The sequence below is a fragment of the Quercus robur genome, chromosome 3, assembly GCF_932294415.1.
Source record: "Quercus robur chromosome 3, dhQueRobu3.1, whole genome shotgun sequence".
Classification (NCBI taxonomy): Eukaryota; Viridiplantae; Streptophyta; class Magnoliopsida; order Fagales; family Fagaceae; genus Quercus; species Quercus robur.
In genome coordinates, this window is record NC_065536.1 from 5,336,571 (window position 1) to 5,354,797 (window position 18,227).

Consider the following 18,227-nt stretch of genomic DNA (forward strand, 5'->3'; position numbering starts at 1 on the left):
AGTTTCTTCTTGGTAGGGCCCATTTTTTCACAAAAATACGAGGCCCAATATTGCGAATTTCATGTCCAAATGTTCCTGGGCCCATTATTCTTATTTTTATCTACCTCTCCATATGGCCAATGCTCACTTGAGAAGCCTATTGGAATATTTGGGGAGATGTGGTTTGGAAGGCAAAAGAGAGATTTTTTCATGCACCCTTGGGCTCAAGGAATTTGTAAATGGGCTTGAAACATTTGCAAGACTCATGAGCTCATTGGGATGCAAGTGCAAGCCTAGTACATGGGGAAGTTGGTTTAATTCTATTGTAACACCCATGAATTTCAGCAAAAATACGAAACACCCTAATTAGCAAGGAAATATAATGCTTGCCCATCACTATTTATGCTTACTTAACACAATCCCTTGAATTTAGTAGCTTCATAGGGTGTCAATCATTTTAGGGAAACAAACTAAGAAGAATTTAGCCAACTAATTTACCCAAATTAGCATCAATCCATATTGTTTCAATCTCTCATCAAACCCCCTACTCATGATTGTACTACCCCTAAAAAAATCCAGGAAAACAATCCTTACTTCTTGTGATTTTTGACATTTTTTTTTTTTTTAACTTCTATAAAGGCGTAGCAAATGGAAGCATTAACTCAAGATTTCACTTACCAAATATATTGCATTTAGTCTCTCTTACTAAGATTATCCTCTTTATGGTCTAGTAAAGCAAACCGTAGTTGTTAGTGGGTTATAGGATTAACTCCATCATTTGTGAGCTTATTGTGGCTTCCAAGATATGTCATTAGCCTTCATCACTATGATTGTTGATGTGAGTAGCAGGCTTTGCTCTCCAGTTTAAACTTAGGTCCATAAACTAAGTCCATCTAAACACGACACATGAAGAGGAGACAAAATGACCTTAAAACTTATAATTATTGTTCATTTATTTTATAGGAACCACTAGGATTTTGGACATTGTTGAGATAAAACATCAAAGCCAACAATTCTATGTGACTTTTATCCTCTAAGTGATCATGATGTCAATTTTACAAAGCATCCTTACCTAGTCACTCATGTCAAAAAAAAAAAAAAAAAACATGTTATTATACCCCACATAATATTGAAGGTATTTAACACTTGTAACCAAATAATAATTATCTCATGTATTTTGTATGTATGCAATCTCTTTTATAATATGTGAATGTCATATTGTGTGTAATCCACATATTTGTAAAAAACATAATGCATATATCGGATGTATGAGATACTTTCTCCCTAATCGTGACTATACATTTTTTCTCCTTTTATATATAAGAAGGAATAATAATAAGGTTTGAGGTAAGTCTAGACAGATCTCCACAGTTCAGATTTAAATTGTCATCGCTATAGACAGTCACTATCAAGTACCCTCCTTGACCATTAGCTGCAATTGTCCATAACCCCAACAATTCTTAATTCCTCACGAACTAGAGGAGCTGCCCCATCAGTGTACCTCCTTACAAATGTGATTGCAGAGTAGTATGGCTATTACTAGGATTGGGCCCAGGCCTGCATGACGCCAGGATAATTGCATAACAGGCTTTATGGGCCAGTCTAGTACTTTGACATTTTCACAATTTGAGAATTGTGCTACACTTTGAATGGCAATGAGGATTGAGGACCTTAATGATGTCTCTCATTTTTCCCCCTTACAGATGATAAAATAAATTGATTTTTTTTTTTTTTTGGCCTTTCCATATCTTTATAAAGGACATAGATAGAATAAAATGACAGAAAAAATGCAAGTGACATAGAGATATTGCACCATGCAATATTGCTAACAGAGATTGGACTACATTCTTTTCCTTTTATTAAAAAAAAAATGGAAGACCTTTGAAAAAGAAATGAAAAGAAGATAAAGATAAAGAAAACATGAAGGCCTTAACGGGAGATTTGGAAGTAGTGAATGTGGGCATATAGGGACTGCTTTAAATTGAAACTGTTCAATTTGAATCTGAATAGCAGAAGAGAAGAAGTTTTTCTAAAAAATATTAAATTCTGTAAGGAGGTGTAAAACTCGTGTTTTACCACTCCAATCCAACATACTACATCATCTTATCACATATTTAAGAATAAGCACAACTGCACCCAATCAATTCTATTACCCATGTAAAAATAATAATAATAATAATAATAATAATAATAAAATCTATTACCCATGTATCTAACCAAATTAGGAGTTTATTTAGATGTTATTAAGTGTGATAGAATGTATTGAAATTTAAGTAAAACACTATTGTAGCAATCTCTTATTAAGTTTTTATTTTTACCTCAACTTAAGTTACACACTTTCCTCAACCCAAAAAAAAAAAAAAAAAAAAAGAAAAGCTTAAGTTATTTACAGGCCCACTTCTTTTTATAAAATAATAGAAATTGGACTTTTCAACTGTTTGTCTAGCAATCTAATTTATGTGAGCAATATGTGGGTTCCAATTAACTTAACTAGTAAAGTCTCTAATGGTTAAATGAGAGATCTATGGTTCAATTCCCACCTACATCAAAAACCGATTGGTGTCTTTATCTAATGATAAAGAGCTATCACTAGAAGCAGATACTATAAGTTGAAATTCTCTAAAAAAAAAAAAAAAAAAAATTATGTGAGCAATATTAAAATATGGCTTGGCTTGCATTTGGACTGTGCACCCAACATAATAAACATTAATAATAATTGATAATTTGTTTTCTTTTTCAAGGTTAACAATTGAAAATATGTTTTTTTCTTCTTTAATGTTTGTTTGTTGATTAATCCAATAAATTATCATCATTAATTTTATTGTGACTTTGTTCAATATGTTTGGCATTTTTTTTTTTAAGACTAACTTATGACACAATAGAACTATTTAATATGGAATAATGAACATTTATTTTAATTTGTATTCGTAAATTATGAGAAAGTCAATTGCAAAGTTTGATTTTATTTCAAAAGAAAAAAATATAAATAATTCACAAGCCAATGTTTGATGTTCAAACATTGCCAAACTCTATTATTAATGTCCCAAATTTTGAAAATTCTTCAAAGAAAATTGAAAAATCACCACGGCACCAAGTATCAATCTAACTTTGGTTTATACTTTGGCCCCCTCAAATTCAAATTCTGGTTCCGTCCATGTTAGTACCTTTGCCAGCTGCGGAACTCATTGCCTGCTCTACTAGGAGCCAGGAGGGAATTGTGCGGCACCTTATAATGGAGAAATAAATTCATACATGTTGTGTAAAGTTTAAGTAAATGTTTATTTAAGAATAAATATTTTCCTTTTACCTTTTGAGTTCTTGAATTCAAAATATTTTTTATTTTCGTTTTGATAATGGAGAAATAACATTAATAATAGTAGTTAGGAAGTAATAAAGATTATGCTTTAGAAATATAATAAAATTGAGCAAAAGAATACGGCTGACTTTGAGTAATCTTTTAAAAATTCATAACCGACCCTAAAATCTCGGGACTAAGGATGTGTTTGTTTGGAGATGAAATAGGGTGGATGAAAAACTTTGGAGAGAAAATGGAAATGAAAACTTTTTTGGAGCGTGTTTGGTTGAGTGGGGAGTAAATAAAATAAATGGTAGGTCCCAGGTGTTTTCTGCCTTGGTCCACCAAAAAATTTTCTCTCCAAAATGAGGAGAAAACTGAAGGGAGAAAATGAGGTTACTTAATGGATGAAAATGTTCATGAATAAATTTATACAAACTCACTTTTTAACAAGGGTATATGTGTAAATTTATATAAACTTACTTTTCCCATCCCTTGACTTTTCCACTCTCAACCAAACAAAAATGAGTGAAATTAAAATCTTTTTTATCCTCCCACTTTTTCATCCTCCCACCATTTTCTATCTTCCCACTTTTTCACCTCTCCAACCAAATGGACCCTAAGAATTTGATTTTGTTGTTGTTGTAGTATTTTAACCATGCAGATTTTGTTTTGTTTTATAAGTTGTTGTAGTTGTAGCATTTTCATATCAAATAATAAAAATGAATATATTGGCAACTTAAATGTAAAATTGTGGGAATTAATATAAACGATAAGGAGTTAATTAAATGTGTACTCTCACATTAATAAGGGGAGAGAGAGAGAGAGAGAGTGAAAGACTCCTCTATTATTTCTGTGTGGTGATTAATGAGTTGAAATGTATTAGAGGAAATGTTGAAGCAGATAAATGCATAAGGAAAATGAGCAGTGGCAGAGCCAGGAATTTATCTTTGTGGGGGCCATATATAATTTTTTTTTTTTTTTGTGTATGAAATGTAAAATAGTAATATACAATACATCATAACTCAATTTTTTCCCTTTTATTTGTTCAGATAATTGTTAAAATACCTATATGTTCATTTTAAAGATAATGAATGTTTAATTATTGTAATTTATTTATACGTGTATTTATAGATTGTATTTTATTTAAATGAAAATTATATTTATTTTTAGACTTTCTTAAATATGTATGTATATTATTAGGTATGGGAGCAAAAATAATAAGGTTATTTGAAAATTATCAAATTATTTAAAATATTTTCCAAAAAAAAAATTATTTTTTTCAAAAATTTTGGGGTGGCCCAAGTCCCCCTTGGTCATCAAGTGACTCCGCCACTGAAAATGAGGAAGATAAAGGGAGAAGGTAAATATATATTTTTGTTCTCATTTAATGTCTCTCCCCCCAAAAAAAATTACTATTGGTAAAAATATTTATGGAATGTGTAGTGCTTGTCATGTCGGTCTGTATGTTCTTTTATGACACTTCTGCTTCCCCAGGTCCATAAATGGATCACTTCAAATATTAAGCTAGTTTTGGATTCTCTCTCTTGATGGGATTTTGGGTTTGTCCGTAAAGAAACAAAATTTTGACTTACAATTTGACCCGTTGGATGGCAGTTTGTAATTCTGATGGGCCTTCTCTCATCTCCTCTCAACCTCCATGACCGTGACCATGGATCCTTCCCTTGAGGTTAGAGATGGGCCGGACCCTTTGTCTCCCTTTCTCTCAATACTGTATACTCATTAAAAACAAAAACACAAAAACAAAAACAAAAAAAAACCAGTAACAAAGAAATATGGTTTTCTGCTATTGTTTCATGTTGCATGTTGCAAGCTGTGCTTTGCTTGTGTACTTAGAACTAGTTAATCTGTCACAGGTACAGGTTTTATTTATTTATCCCTAAGATATGGATAGTGCCATTGAATATTTCTTTCTAGTATTTGTATCATTATATGTTTTGGAAAGTTATAGAGAGGTCAAGCTCTTTTTGAAGCAATAATCTCATGTGTGAAACATTTTAGGAGAGAAAAAAGTGCAGACACACAAGGAGAGAGTTGACATTTTCTCTTCCTAGCGTGGAATAAGAGCAATGTTACAGAATATTTTATTTTTCACACTTTGACAAGGTGATAAGGTTGTGGTTGGAACACCGCGTACAAATAAACCCACTCCACTTTTATTAGAACTAATAACAACCAGATCAACAATAGTGAGAAAGTGTCATTAGAATTATTGTTGATCTTTGCAAGTCTTGGACAAGGCCTGAGAGTTGAGTTCCATTCGGGAACAAGTGAACTGAACTATTAGCTTCCTGTAAGCCCTTTTTTATTTGTAACTTCTCTGAATGTGAATATTACAAATCTTTAAAGGAAGAGATAGCAGCAAAAAGTGTATCCACATTTCCTACATCCTTCTTTTGTTTAAATTTTCTCGTTGATAGTAGTGAACTACTCTTTCATCAAGCAATCAAATAACAGTGTTTTGATTTTGAAGCATGTTGGATCAGGCAATCGAAAGTAGTAGCATACGACAATATTCACATGGACATCATTTCTAACCAAATTGATCAATACTACTCTCACATACACAAAGAAACCGCATGCTTGAACCCCCAAGCTTTTGAGAACAGTGTTGCCATTCTACTCCTTAATTTCCCTTTTCATATCACTTTCTCATAATATATCTCCATGACAATGTATGCTGTTTTGTATAACAAAATCAACTCAAGTTTAAATCACTCGCCTATGCCCTAACCACCAACCAACCAAATGCTATCTAACAAATGAAGTTACAAATGAAGATATTGCTAGAAATTCCAATGATCTTGATGTGTCAAATTGAAATCATGATCTAACTTCAAATTCCCCTGCACGTGTGAGAGCTCGAAAACCTTTGTAGGGACGATTAGGTAGATTCTTCAGATCAAGTTTATCTATTTGTAGGCCAGAGAGGGCAACACCCATAATTCTAAACGATACTTGAAATGTGGGAAATACATGAAGGCGCTCTAACCCTGTCTCAAGCACAAAAGTTCCAGACATTGAAGGGGCCTTGTCTTTTGGGATCCGTCCAATTGACCATGAGCAGGTCTGCAGAAGCACACCAACTATATATAATTAATTTCTAATAAAAGAAATATCATAAAAAAATGCATCTTAAGTTCTTAACCTAGGAGTTTTATGCAAGAATGTAAAAAACTCTATCACATGAACAGCGTGCTCTATAGTAGTTTGTGAATCCATTTATCTGTTCTTTTAAGTGTAAGCGTAGCTGGTTTATCTTAGGGTCTGCAGCTCATTGCTGCTAGTGGTATTTTGTATTGTATGTTATGTAGTGCAGCTGTTTGTATCTTGTTTCTGTTTAATAAAAGTTCACATTCATCCAAAAGGAGAAGAAGAAACTAGGAATTTTATAAATACAAGCAAGCAATACCATTTATCAGAAATCTAACTAGTCATAGAAGCAGCAGTGGAGATGTATATTCTGATTTTCTAGACAAGTGACATCATGTTATCTACAAGACTATACACTTTTGGCCCTTAAAGTTTGGGTTTGTTTTCATTTTGACCCTTCATGTTTGATTCTGTTTTAGTATTGGCCCTACCATCCATTTCCGTTAGTAATCTAGCGACACTTGGCATTATATTGGTGATGTGGTTTAATCTGGCACTTAATGGTCAGATTGCCAGCAGAAATGGACAGCAGGGCCAATATGAAAATGGAATCATATATGAAGGGGCTAAAATAAAAATTTTGAAATGTATAGTGTCTAAATAAAAACAACCCCAAACTTAAAGGGCTAAAGATGTACTTTAGTCTTATCTTCGATGAACAAAACAAACCATGAGAACATACATGAAAAACCATCTCTTTCCTCTGGAATCTACGTGACAAGTTTAACACCAAATACTATAACTAAAAGAAAACATAGAGTACCTTATTAGTAAGGATATTTACTGTTCCATGATTTGAAGTCAGATCAGCTGATAAAATGCAAGGAGGCAGTTTAAATTGCACGGTTATTGAGTCGATTGTCTTTCCAGGATCGTTTCGTATTCCAACCATCACATTGACACGACATGTTCCCGCATCGGATGTTAGCTGCGGTTTTACATATATAGGAGTACTCTTCAACTTTTTAACCCTGTATAAATATAAACAGATTGTTTAAACTAAAATACAAATATACAAGAACTAATTGGCAGATTATAAAAATTGTGATCGTCCTTGCTTCCCCAAACCCACCCATGTCACTCACATACATTTCTGTCTGGTACACAAATTATATAACTCTTGTCAGTAAAAGATAAAACTATAGCAGAACTCCACCGCAGTCAAAAGAATTAATAGTTAGGGGATTAATATCTCCTCAACAACACACCTGTAACTCATGAGCTTAAACTGTCCATCTGGAGGCACAAATGATAGAATTTGATGGGACTCCCAAGGTCGAAACCGAACGCAGGGATGGAATCTCACATCATCCAAGATGGAAGGGTTTGCAAATGAAAGAGTTAAATCAGGAAGACCTGAGAGATGGGAGTTCACTTGAACTTCACCATAAATCTCGCATTTCACCAATGCTCCATCCCTGAGTAGAATTCGCAAGCAGAATATTAATTTTTTTTTTTTTTTATGGAACAAAAAAATATTACTTAGCACATCTCAAGTGTGAAACAATGCAGTGTAGATATATCAAACATACTGATCGAACTACTAAATAAGAAAGCTTTTATAAGACATATGTGGGACTCCAATAGTCAACGTAACCATAAAATGCTGATATATTTAGATTTGAAAAAGTCATTATCACATCGAAAACTCACATAAGCAGCATGAAGAAGCAAAACTATATGAATGTTCAAAAAAGGAATGTGATGCTAGATAATACACTTTAAAACAAGAATTAAACAACAATGTTTCATTAATTACCAAGAAAATGTGTTGCCCTCTCTAACACACCAATAATATTTGGCTGGCTGAATCCATGTGTAGCAAATTATTCATTATTCTAGAATTGACATTTCAAGTGGATGGAAACTAATCAAATCTCATTTTTCCAGAAGTCTAAAGGTAAGAACCTAATTCTCCATATCCAAATCATGAAATAAAGTATCACTTGAAGAAGCCATGTTTAAGCCAAACCTACTCTCATACCTGTTAATAGTTGCATCCATTTCTTCAACAAGATCAACATAAACTTCATTATTAGCATATTTTGGGTCTGACGTTCTCCATGGAACACAGGATGCTGTTGCACCTGGAAGGGTTTCACTGACATTGGAACTATTACCAGTCACAACACTCAACACTTTGCTAACAATGTTTGGCTGGGCTATCATCTCTCTCAGTATGTTAGGCTCTGTAGTTAGAGGGAAGCCATTGTCTATCATCTCATCCAGAAGCTGCAAGTACAAACAGACATGGTGTATTCAACCCAAGACAAATCTAAACAATGTGAAACAACCTAAATGATGAAAATTAATGGCAACATGGATGAAAGGGGAATAGTCTGAAAAGACAATTAGAAAAATTAAAGATTTATAAATAGAATATCCAATTATAAAGAAACTTCATTTTGTAATAAAAATTATAAAGAAGCTTCATTTATCAATAATGTTATTATCTCTTTAGTTTGATCATCCAAAATGCAGAGAAGTTAACCCAAATCAGCAGTATGATTTGTACTTATCGGATATCTGTCCATTCAAAAGATAGTATTTTTAACCAATTCTAAAGTGGAGAACTGAGCCATTTCTTCATGCCTTTCTTTTGAACCACAAAATGAACATTTACAATATCAAGTTAAAAGATGCTATTTCCTCATTAAAGAGAAGAGTGACAATATTAACCTCAACGAGTAGTCCGTATTCTAACCACGAAACAGAACATGTACGAAAGACAAATCCATCACCTAATGAATGATAACTTTTCTGCGTTTTTTTAACTCTAAATCTAAATCAAGTTTAGTATGAAAATCCCACGTAGATTACACTTGTGGCCATAATAAAACTCATCCTTGCAACAAATGTACATACAAATTCTACTGAAGATCAACTCTAATGATATCACCAAAAATAACAATCACCCAATACGGCTTATGTAATAAAAGTACCTCATATACAATGACAAAGTTATCCTTTATCACATCTTCATTCAAACCTCCAAGATAATCTGAGAGTACATCAGCTACTCTGCAAAGAAACTAAAAACAAATGGTTGAAGGTGAAGGAACTCTAATTCATTCAATGCACACAAAAAAGAAAATATTTACCAAAAACTTTATACGGCTAGAAAATCTACCTCAATGGCCATCAAAGGCGGCATTTCAACTTGCGTGCAAGCCAAAAATGTGATCCCTTCGCGAACAACTTGGAATAGATAATGAGTTGGTGATGCAATTACTGGTTGTAGCTATATACAAACAGAAAATAAAGTTCAAAAGGAGGGACAATAAACAAAAACTATTATAATGAGAAGTTGAGAACCAGAATTCATACATCTCGAATAAAGCACAAAGCTCAGAATTCAAGAAAACCAAAAAAATTTATTACAAAAACAACACATTTTAAAAGACATGACTAACATACACAAAAGGCAACCATGTCAACTAGAATTATATGCAAAACTAAAAAAAATTAAACTCCTGAAATCACAATGTTAATATAAAGCAAAATTTTCATAAAACAAGCATAAATTCTAATATCAAATTCCAAACACAGTACAAAAACACAAACACAGTATGCACACATCACCTAAACTTACAAATAAACGGTAATTAATTGACATTGACACCCAGAAATTACAATCTAAAAATGAAGCAAACCTTGTTCAGAAGCTTTGAATTCAAAGAGATCAGAAAACCAAACAGGCAAACACAGAAAACAACTAAATCCAGCTCAAACTATTCACAAAGCTGAATTTTGATGATAAAATAAATCCAGAAACCAAAAGAAGAACATAAATCTATCCAAGAATAACAACAACAACAACAACAACAAAAAAGAAAGTAATTTACAGGTACCTTGAAGGAATCACCTTGAGAAATGGCCTGCCCCCAAAACCAATCACATATAGACCGATCCACTCGATGCCCAGTTAGCTGTTTCTCAAGCATTACCTCTCTGTGCAATCCAAAATTCACAAAAAAAATTGAAAAAACCAGTCTTTTTAACTCAAGACCCATCAAAGAACTCACAATCAATCACCAAAAGAATACACACAGACATCACAAATAAGATTTTGAAATCCAAAAACTTTTATGGGGTTTATATGATTTGCAAGTCTTAGTCTTTGTAGCCAACAAATCTAAAGAAGCTTGGAATTTAAAACTGCTTGAAAGTAAAAAAGAAAAGATGGGTCTTACCCAGAATCTGATAGAAGAAATATGCACTGTAACATCTCTCTCTTTACCAGAAGAATTACGAGCTGGTTGAAATGGGTGCGTTGTTTAGTGTTGTGTAGTGTTGTGTTGTTTTCAGCTATGCCTATTTGCAATTCTTTTGGCCTTTCTATTGTGTAGGAAAGGTGGGAATGACTGTATTACGATGAAAAAAAATTGATTTTCAGGTTTTGTTTGGATAGAACTTATTTCGTTGAAACTGAAAACTGAAAATAATGTAGTAAAATAATTTTTAAATATGTGAATAGTACTGTGAGACCTATTTTTAATGAAAAAATTGATAAAAAATGAAATTTGTGGGTCCGTGAACAGTGCATATATGTACTGTTCACGGCAGAAAGTCCACTTTTGCAGTTACTGTTCATTGAACAGTAACCGCAATACTCAAAACGTGTGAAAACAAAAAAAAAAAAACAAAAAAAAAAAAAAAGAGGAAAACGCAGCAAACGCAGGTTCAGTTGAATCCAAACATACACTCAATTATAAGACGTTTAATGGGCGAAAATGGGTAATTACCCATAAAAATCTAACTATTCAGTTAGTAACTCGAGCCTCAAAGGCTCGATTTTTATGGGTCGTTCGCATCTGATCTGGCAAATTTTTCAGGCGGCGTCTGAATGGAAATCGAGTCTCAGACTCGATTTCCAACCCAAAAATAGAATATTAATAACCCAAAATGCAACCCCAAATGCAGAATCAGCGGAAAAAACGCAGAAAAAAAAAAAAAAAAAAAAAAAAAGGAATGGAGATCAGCTCAAGCCGACCCAGGCTGCGACAGATCCAGGCCGGCGACCCTACCCAGGCCGCGGGCGACCAGGTCCCCGCGCGACCCAGGTCGCACAGCGACCCAGGTCGCCGCACGACCCAAGTCGCCGACTGTAACTGGTTTTTTTTTTTTTTTTTCTTTCTTCTCTGATGAACCCATTCTTCTCTGGTTTTTTTTTTCTTTCTTTCTTCTCTGACGAACAAGTTGTAGTGGTTTTTGTTTTTTTTTTTATATGTAAATCAAGTCTCGAAGACTCGTTTTCCATTCAGACGCCACCTGAAAAATTTGCCAGATCAGATGCGAACGACCCATAAAAATCGAGCCTTAAAAACTCGATTTAGAGCTCAAAATCGAGCCTTTAAGGCTCGAGTTGCTAAAATCCCAAATTCTTTACAAACCGGGCCAACTAACTGAATAGTTAGATTTTTATGAGTAATTACCCATTTTCGCCCGTTTAATGCGGATGGACAATGGATCAGCACTGCCAGAGTATAAAAAGTTCTCAAAGGTTGGCCCTTTTTTCCTTCTTTTTTTTTTAATATATTTTTTTATCCTTCCTTAGTTTTTATAAAATTGTATAAAAAATATTTTTATATAAGAATTATTTATTTATAATTTTTGAAAATTTTTTATTTAATTATAATTGAAGAAAAAAAGGTCTAAAAAGAAGGAACCATTTGTACTTAAAATTTTATCTTTTATTAATTAACGTATTGAAGACAAGTAATACTTGGTTTTGAAAGGGCAAAAAGAGAGAGGAGTAACTAACCATACAAAAATTTAATGCTTTTTCACTAGGGTTAGCGTGGAAAGTTATGATTAAAACAACATCATTTTTATACGGACACATTACTAATATCATACTAATTATGAAATGACATTTCACAATTTTATATATATATATATATATATATTATGAACATTTTTGTGCCTCTAAATTTTCTTTTTTAAAAAAAATAAATAAATAAAGAAAGAACCAGAATCTTGCTTAATCAATATTGTAAATGAATTCAACTAATGGGTTGATTTTCATATTTGATTTTATCAATTAAATTATACAAAAATTAATATTTCCCCCTTTTATTTTCCTAAATAGTGAGGAATGTTTAATATTAAAAAAATTCAAGAGCAAGAGAGTGGAAGAAGCACAATCTCCTTCTGAAGGGAACAAAACAAGATCCGGAATGGAGTGTGGGAATCCTTCCTCTTAGATAACAAAAAGAAGCTTGGCGTGGAACAACATGGGCAAGATAAAAGGCTTTCATTGTTCATTTTGCTCCATCTACTTATGTAAATTACTGCTTCCTTTACATTGTCCTTGTGTGTTTAATTGGTTTAGTGAAACCCTTAGCACCCCGCCCTCCCCCCTCTATCCTCTTTTTATATATATTTATATATATATTTTATACAAATGAAATTGATGATTAAGTTGTTCCTAATTTTAGTTGTCATTTCATGGTTAGTTGTAGAGTTGGTACTTTTTGATATTGCTAAGCCTACACTTACAGATCAAATATATGTATAGATGCTGTGATACCTCCCCAACAGATTTGACGACAATGATCACAAGGTTGGGCTAACTTTTGCCTAGCGGGTGCCAATGAAAGCTGCCCCCATATGAGAACGCAAGGCAGAATGGCAGAAAAAAGTCTTGCATAATGAGTCATGACCAGGCCCTTGGCCTCATTACAACCCAAAACTGAAATAAGCAAACAATTTACAGGCAAACTAGCATCTCAACTTTCTACTACTGCATTTCATATGCTCTCAATACAATTATACAAACCATTAGAGATTTTTTTACCAAAAAATAGAAGTCAGACAAAATTTCTAAGCTGCTGTCGTCTATACCATAACACAGTTCAATAGGATTCCAATTAATGGCCAATATAATGAGCATTTACATGACTCTTCCACTTCTCAAAATCTCTCACAAGTGCATTTCCCCTTTATTTCCATCTTCCCCAGTGAATGATTCAGACAACACTGAATGCTGATTGTAGGGTGGATGAGAACTGAGATGCAATGGTCTGAGAAGCAAATTGTTGAATCTTTTGCTTAGCATCTGAAAAGGAACACCATGTGTTTTTCATTGTAAATGTTAGATCTTGAAAAAGATATGAATAGTTAGATCATAAGATAGATAAGTATCTACAAATGATAAAAGGTAGCAATAACGCTTAAAGTTGCAGCTGCAATTTGTGTACTCATTAAATCACTCCTTTGTGTTCCACTTATGTTTCAAGTAGATATATCAAGATGATTGCATTTATAGGAACATTATTTTGAATTCATGTAATAGTTTCTAGTAATAAACTTCCTAACTTATTTTTGGGGCATTTTGAACTGTAGCATTGTAAATGTTGCATAGTCTAATCCAAAATCCTTTTGAGAAAAAGAACGCAGAGCTATATGTTGACGCATACACAAGCACAAAGCTCAAGAGGAACTCTTTTATTAAACAGTTGTGCCAAAATAGACTTTGAAAAAATTAATCATCTTTTCCCTTTTAAGACAATAAGTTAGAACTCACCCTTGAAAAGCCAACGTCAGTAATTTTAATCTAGCCTCTAGGCCGCCCCTTCCGAGATCCGACCACAAAGCCACAACTCATTTGATCCCATACTCAATAAGTCACGGTGATTGGCTCTGATAGTAAATGTTACAAACCCATGGGTAGAACTCACTCTTGAAAACCAGCTTGCAAGAGAAGGATGTCCAAGAGCTTATAAACACATGGTTAAGCTTATACTTAATCCATGTGGGACACTAGGATCATAATAGGATCTTTGCTTGCTTACTAGAATAATTTAAGCTCAACTCATCATGAAGTCCTAAACCAACACACTGCTTCAAAACCTAAACATAATTCTTTCAGGCCATGGATTTTTGATTGAATAATGAGTAAAATCTTATGTTGAAATTCTAAGTCTCATGTTAACCACCAAGTCCCATTCACCCACCCCCCACCCCCCCCCCCCCCCCCAAAAAAAAAAAAAAAAAAAAAAAACCTCCTACTAAGGATAATTATCTTCCACAAAAATATTGATTAATATGATATATATATTTTTATTGTAAGATATGATAGCTTACTATTGAAAATCCAATATTAATGATAGCTTACTATTGAAAATCCAATATTAACTCGTATTAAGGAAAGAGATATTTTATAGGTCACACTTAACAACTAATATTAGAAGGCTATAAAATTCTGGAAAATAAACTGCTTGCATACCTTTTCGGCATTTGGTGAAGCCAATAATATTTGCAATACTGAGGGTCAAACAAACTCCTATAACAAGGAGATAATCAGCTTGAAGCCTTATGAGAGAGAATATTGCTAACACGATCCACAGAGCCGCCTATAAATCAAAGAATAGCAGATTTAGATACCGAAACAAACTACAAAATAAAGCCAAACTACAAACAGAAAGGTCCCAGCAATACTAACTTTAAAAATCTTGTCAGCTTTAAATTCTAATCTTCAAATCCAATTACAAGTATATTCATATTCAGTTATCGCACAAAATTTCAGATCTTTATAATTTAAAATCTAGCAGTGGAACATTCCACATTTTCTTGATTTGCATAGATCTACACGACCTCCTCCCCCCTGGGTTTTGAGAAACAATAAGGAATTGTGTGGGTTGTGAAATGCTATAATAAATCATAGTACTTGCTTACCGTAAGGTATAGGGTCCACCAGAACAGCCACGAATCTTTCTTGTTCATGCGGGCCAATGACTAAAGCAAAAATGAACCATCATATATGAGACTCAAGAACCGACAACAAATGGTATATATTCTTAAAAGGCTTGAACATGACTACTAATAGATGGTGATGAGACCAAATGAAGATAAGTTGACATGAGAAAAGCATAAGATGTAATACTAACCTCTTGGTCAAGAGATTCAAATTTCCATACACTTTCACCAAGATCATTTATTTCATTCCACCACCTTAACCCAACTAAAATACGCCCACTCACATTCTTGACTACCCAAAAATCAAGAGCAGCAAGAAGAACAGTCACCACAAAAATGATGACAAAGTTACTAACAAACACGGCAGAAAGAATGTAAAACGCCAATGAAGCAGCCTGCCAAATTCAAAAAGAATGAGCTTATGTATTGAAATAAAAATTTTCTTTTAAAAAAAACTGAAAAGAGTAAGATAACCAGGTATACTAGACCTTGAAAATAACATGAAAGAAACATGTCTTCGGGTTGGCATAATTTTCTACTGCAGTCTGCACATGAGAGTAAGATTGCATTATCTAAAGGGAAGAATATATTTGAAACAAGCCCAAAATAATTAAATAGGCCTATTTAAACATTACTCTAACTTACCAAGATCCTGTATAAACAATACTAGAAATTTTTAAAACAATTATCAAAAAGATTTCTATAGTCCATGTCAAATGTCCAACCAAAATTGAACTCTTTCTTAATAATGAGAAAGGGATTCAAAACTAGTTCTTCTTGTGCCAAAAGTACCTGAAAATTTTCCCTCTTAGAGATTGAACTTTCAAGTTTATTTCATGATCTTAATGCTGTTTGTCCCCAACTAAGCCAAATAGTTATATTAGCCCTAAAAGAGTCAATTTGAATGCCTTCTTGGCAAGTCAACAATGAAAATTTTCTTCTAAATCCAATTACACTTCTTCTTCAATTCCAACTTATTTTCCTTTCATTCATTTTCTCAGAAGCCAAAAGCAACCCCATTACAGTTTTAACAAATTCTCAACATGTACAACCCAGCACTGCCAAACTTCCCACCCAACCAACCCAATTCAGACATTTGAATCAATTATATAAATTTGTATATTCCTTAGTCTTTAAATTACAGCTAAAACAACACAATATATTTGTAGGTTTATGTGCGTGTTTAGTCCACAATTACATCAAGTTTCCTATTATTTTCTTTGTCAATACCATCAGAACCAAATGTATAATTAACTTTCTCACCAATCAAACAAAAGGGTAAGCTAAAAAACCCAAATCCCAAATCCAAAACCCAGATCTAATTACCCGCCAAAATCATATTTTTCACCATGTACACATATATACACGTATACATGAATATAGAGAGAAAAAAGATACTATTACATAAAAGGAAACTGAGTCAACTCACCGGGTTGAGATCCACGCTGGCCATGCCGGAAAAGCTTGAGAAATCAAAAAGTTTTGGTCTTTTGGGAAATCAATCTCTCTCTCTCTCTCTCTCTCTTGAAATGGGGAGAGATTTTCAGAAGAAAAATGTTTTTCTTTCTTGGACCGGGTTTCCTTTTCGCAGATCCGACATTTTTTGAGATTTTCAGAATAGCCCCTGAAATATAAAAATATTACTGATTTTCTCAGCTCAAATTTTTGATGGCTTTCTAAATTTTTGGGTCACAAATCACAATATTTTTCACACCATTTTCACACCATTGACATGATTTGTTGTAAATTTGTGACTAATACGCGATAGAAGTGGTGTCGGTATAGACCCAAATGAGAGTAATATCATGTCAATGGTTATAAAAAAAATAAAAAAGTGTCTAGTTAACGTGTGTAGAATATATGAGTTAAAGTTGAATTTTTTATTATAATAGATCAGTATTATAAACCGAATAACATTTAGTTTAAGTGTATATTTTTAGCTACTTTCTTCTAATGTAATGAGACCCACTTAATTCTTCCTTTGACAAGTTCAATCGATTACCCATTGACATATTATATTGTGTTCTTAACAACTTATTGTTAATAAGAAGACTCTAAAAATATTTTTTTTAAATAATAATTTGATAATTACAATGAAGATTGAAGAGAGGTATTTGAACTCTGTATATTTTTGTTAAAAACGTAAGAGGAGTCATTGAATAACAATTTATTTGACCATTTCCTTGTACCATTTGCTATATGACAGAATTTATTCATATGATTAATTGAGATTACTTAATGGTCGTGGAATGATTTAATAAATCATAATCGAAATACAAGAACAAGGGGTCCTCTTTTTAAGTTATTGTAAAAAATAAATATTTTTAATCTAGAATAATAAATCTAAACTCATTCAAAATAAAATAAAGTGTCAATAATCAGAACTATCACAATTCGTATATGTAAACATTTTCTCAATTCTACGTATATATTTTATTTTACCTGGAAAAAAATCAATAATGTTGTTGCAATCTTTTTTGCTAAGGTAAAGTGGATAATTCTTCTCATAAAAAAAATAAAAAAAAATAAAAAAGGTAAAGTGGATAAAATCTATGAATAGGTTTTGTCTCACCCTTTTTTTTTTTTTTTTTTTTTGGGTTACATAGTAGGATTTTTACATTTTTCTTTGGTAAGCTTTGTATCATGTGAAATTATTCACTCCTATAAGAATAGTCCTCATTCCTCTCATAATTCACACTTGTTGTGAAAGAATGAAGGATTCCTCCTAAAGGAGTGAATAGTCATTGAAGGATGTTAGCAAAATCAAAAATCAAAGGATTTTTTTTTTTAATGCAAAAAAATCAAAAGAACGATGTTCTAAGGCTCGGTTGTGTTTTTTAAGGGTATGCTATGGTATTCAATATGACATATCTAGGTATTTTCAAGTATTTTAATTTCCATTTATTCCTTCATGAATATAACAAAAGATTAACAGGCCTCAAAATTACTAAATAAGAATCATTGGTCATGTGATCAAAATTTTATGTATATGAATAGTCATATAAATTATTGCAGAGTAAGTTGAAAGAAATTCAAATTTTATTTATTCGTTATTCCATCTAAACTAGGACTTGTAGCG

General features: G+C 32.7%; 2 protein-coding genes across 3 annotated transcripts; both read right to left on the reverse strand.

Annotated features, from left to right (window-relative positions):
* Positions 1-5,822: 5,822 nt before the first annotated feature.
* On the reverse strand, positions 5,823-10,829 carry LOC126716803 (AP-3 complex subunit mu). Of its 2 annotated transcripts, XM_050417795.1 has the most exons (8): positions 10,642-10,829; positions 10,300-10,399; positions 9,579-9,689; positions 9,391-9,480; positions 8,433-8,680; positions 7,657-7,866; positions 7,212-7,419; positions 5,823-6,364 (listed from the first exon to the last, which is right to left on the reverse strand). In XM_050417795.1, exons 1-8 carry the CDS (start codon positions 10,674-10,676, stop codon positions 6,119-6,121), a joined length of 1,248 nt encoding a protein of 415 aa, XP_050273752.1. In that variant the 5' UTR covers positions 10,677-10,829; the 3' UTR covers positions 5,823-6,118. The 2 variants fall into 2 exon arrangements, with proteins under 2 accessions (XP_050273752.1, XP_050273753.1); XM_050417796.1 differs by lacking the exon at positions 10,642-10,829 and having other exon boundaries at positions 10,314-10,399.
* A 2,343-nt stretch (positions 10,830-13,172) lies between these two features.
* On the reverse strand, positions 13,173-16,887 carry LOC126716805 (Golgi apparatus membrane protein-like protein ECHIDNA). The gene is made up of 6 exons (XM_050417798.1): positions 16,578-16,887; positions 15,637-15,693; positions 15,340-15,543; positions 15,128-15,187; positions 14,679-14,805; positions 13,173-13,508 (listed from the first exon to the last, which is right to left on the reverse strand). The coding sequence occupies exons 1-6, from the start codon at positions 16,599-16,601 to the stop codon at positions 13,420-13,422; spliced, it is 561 nt and encodes a 186-aa protein (XP_050273755.1). The 5' UTR covers positions 16,602-16,887; the 3' UTR covers positions 13,173-13,419.
* Positions 16,888-18,227: the final 1,340 nt, after the last annotated feature.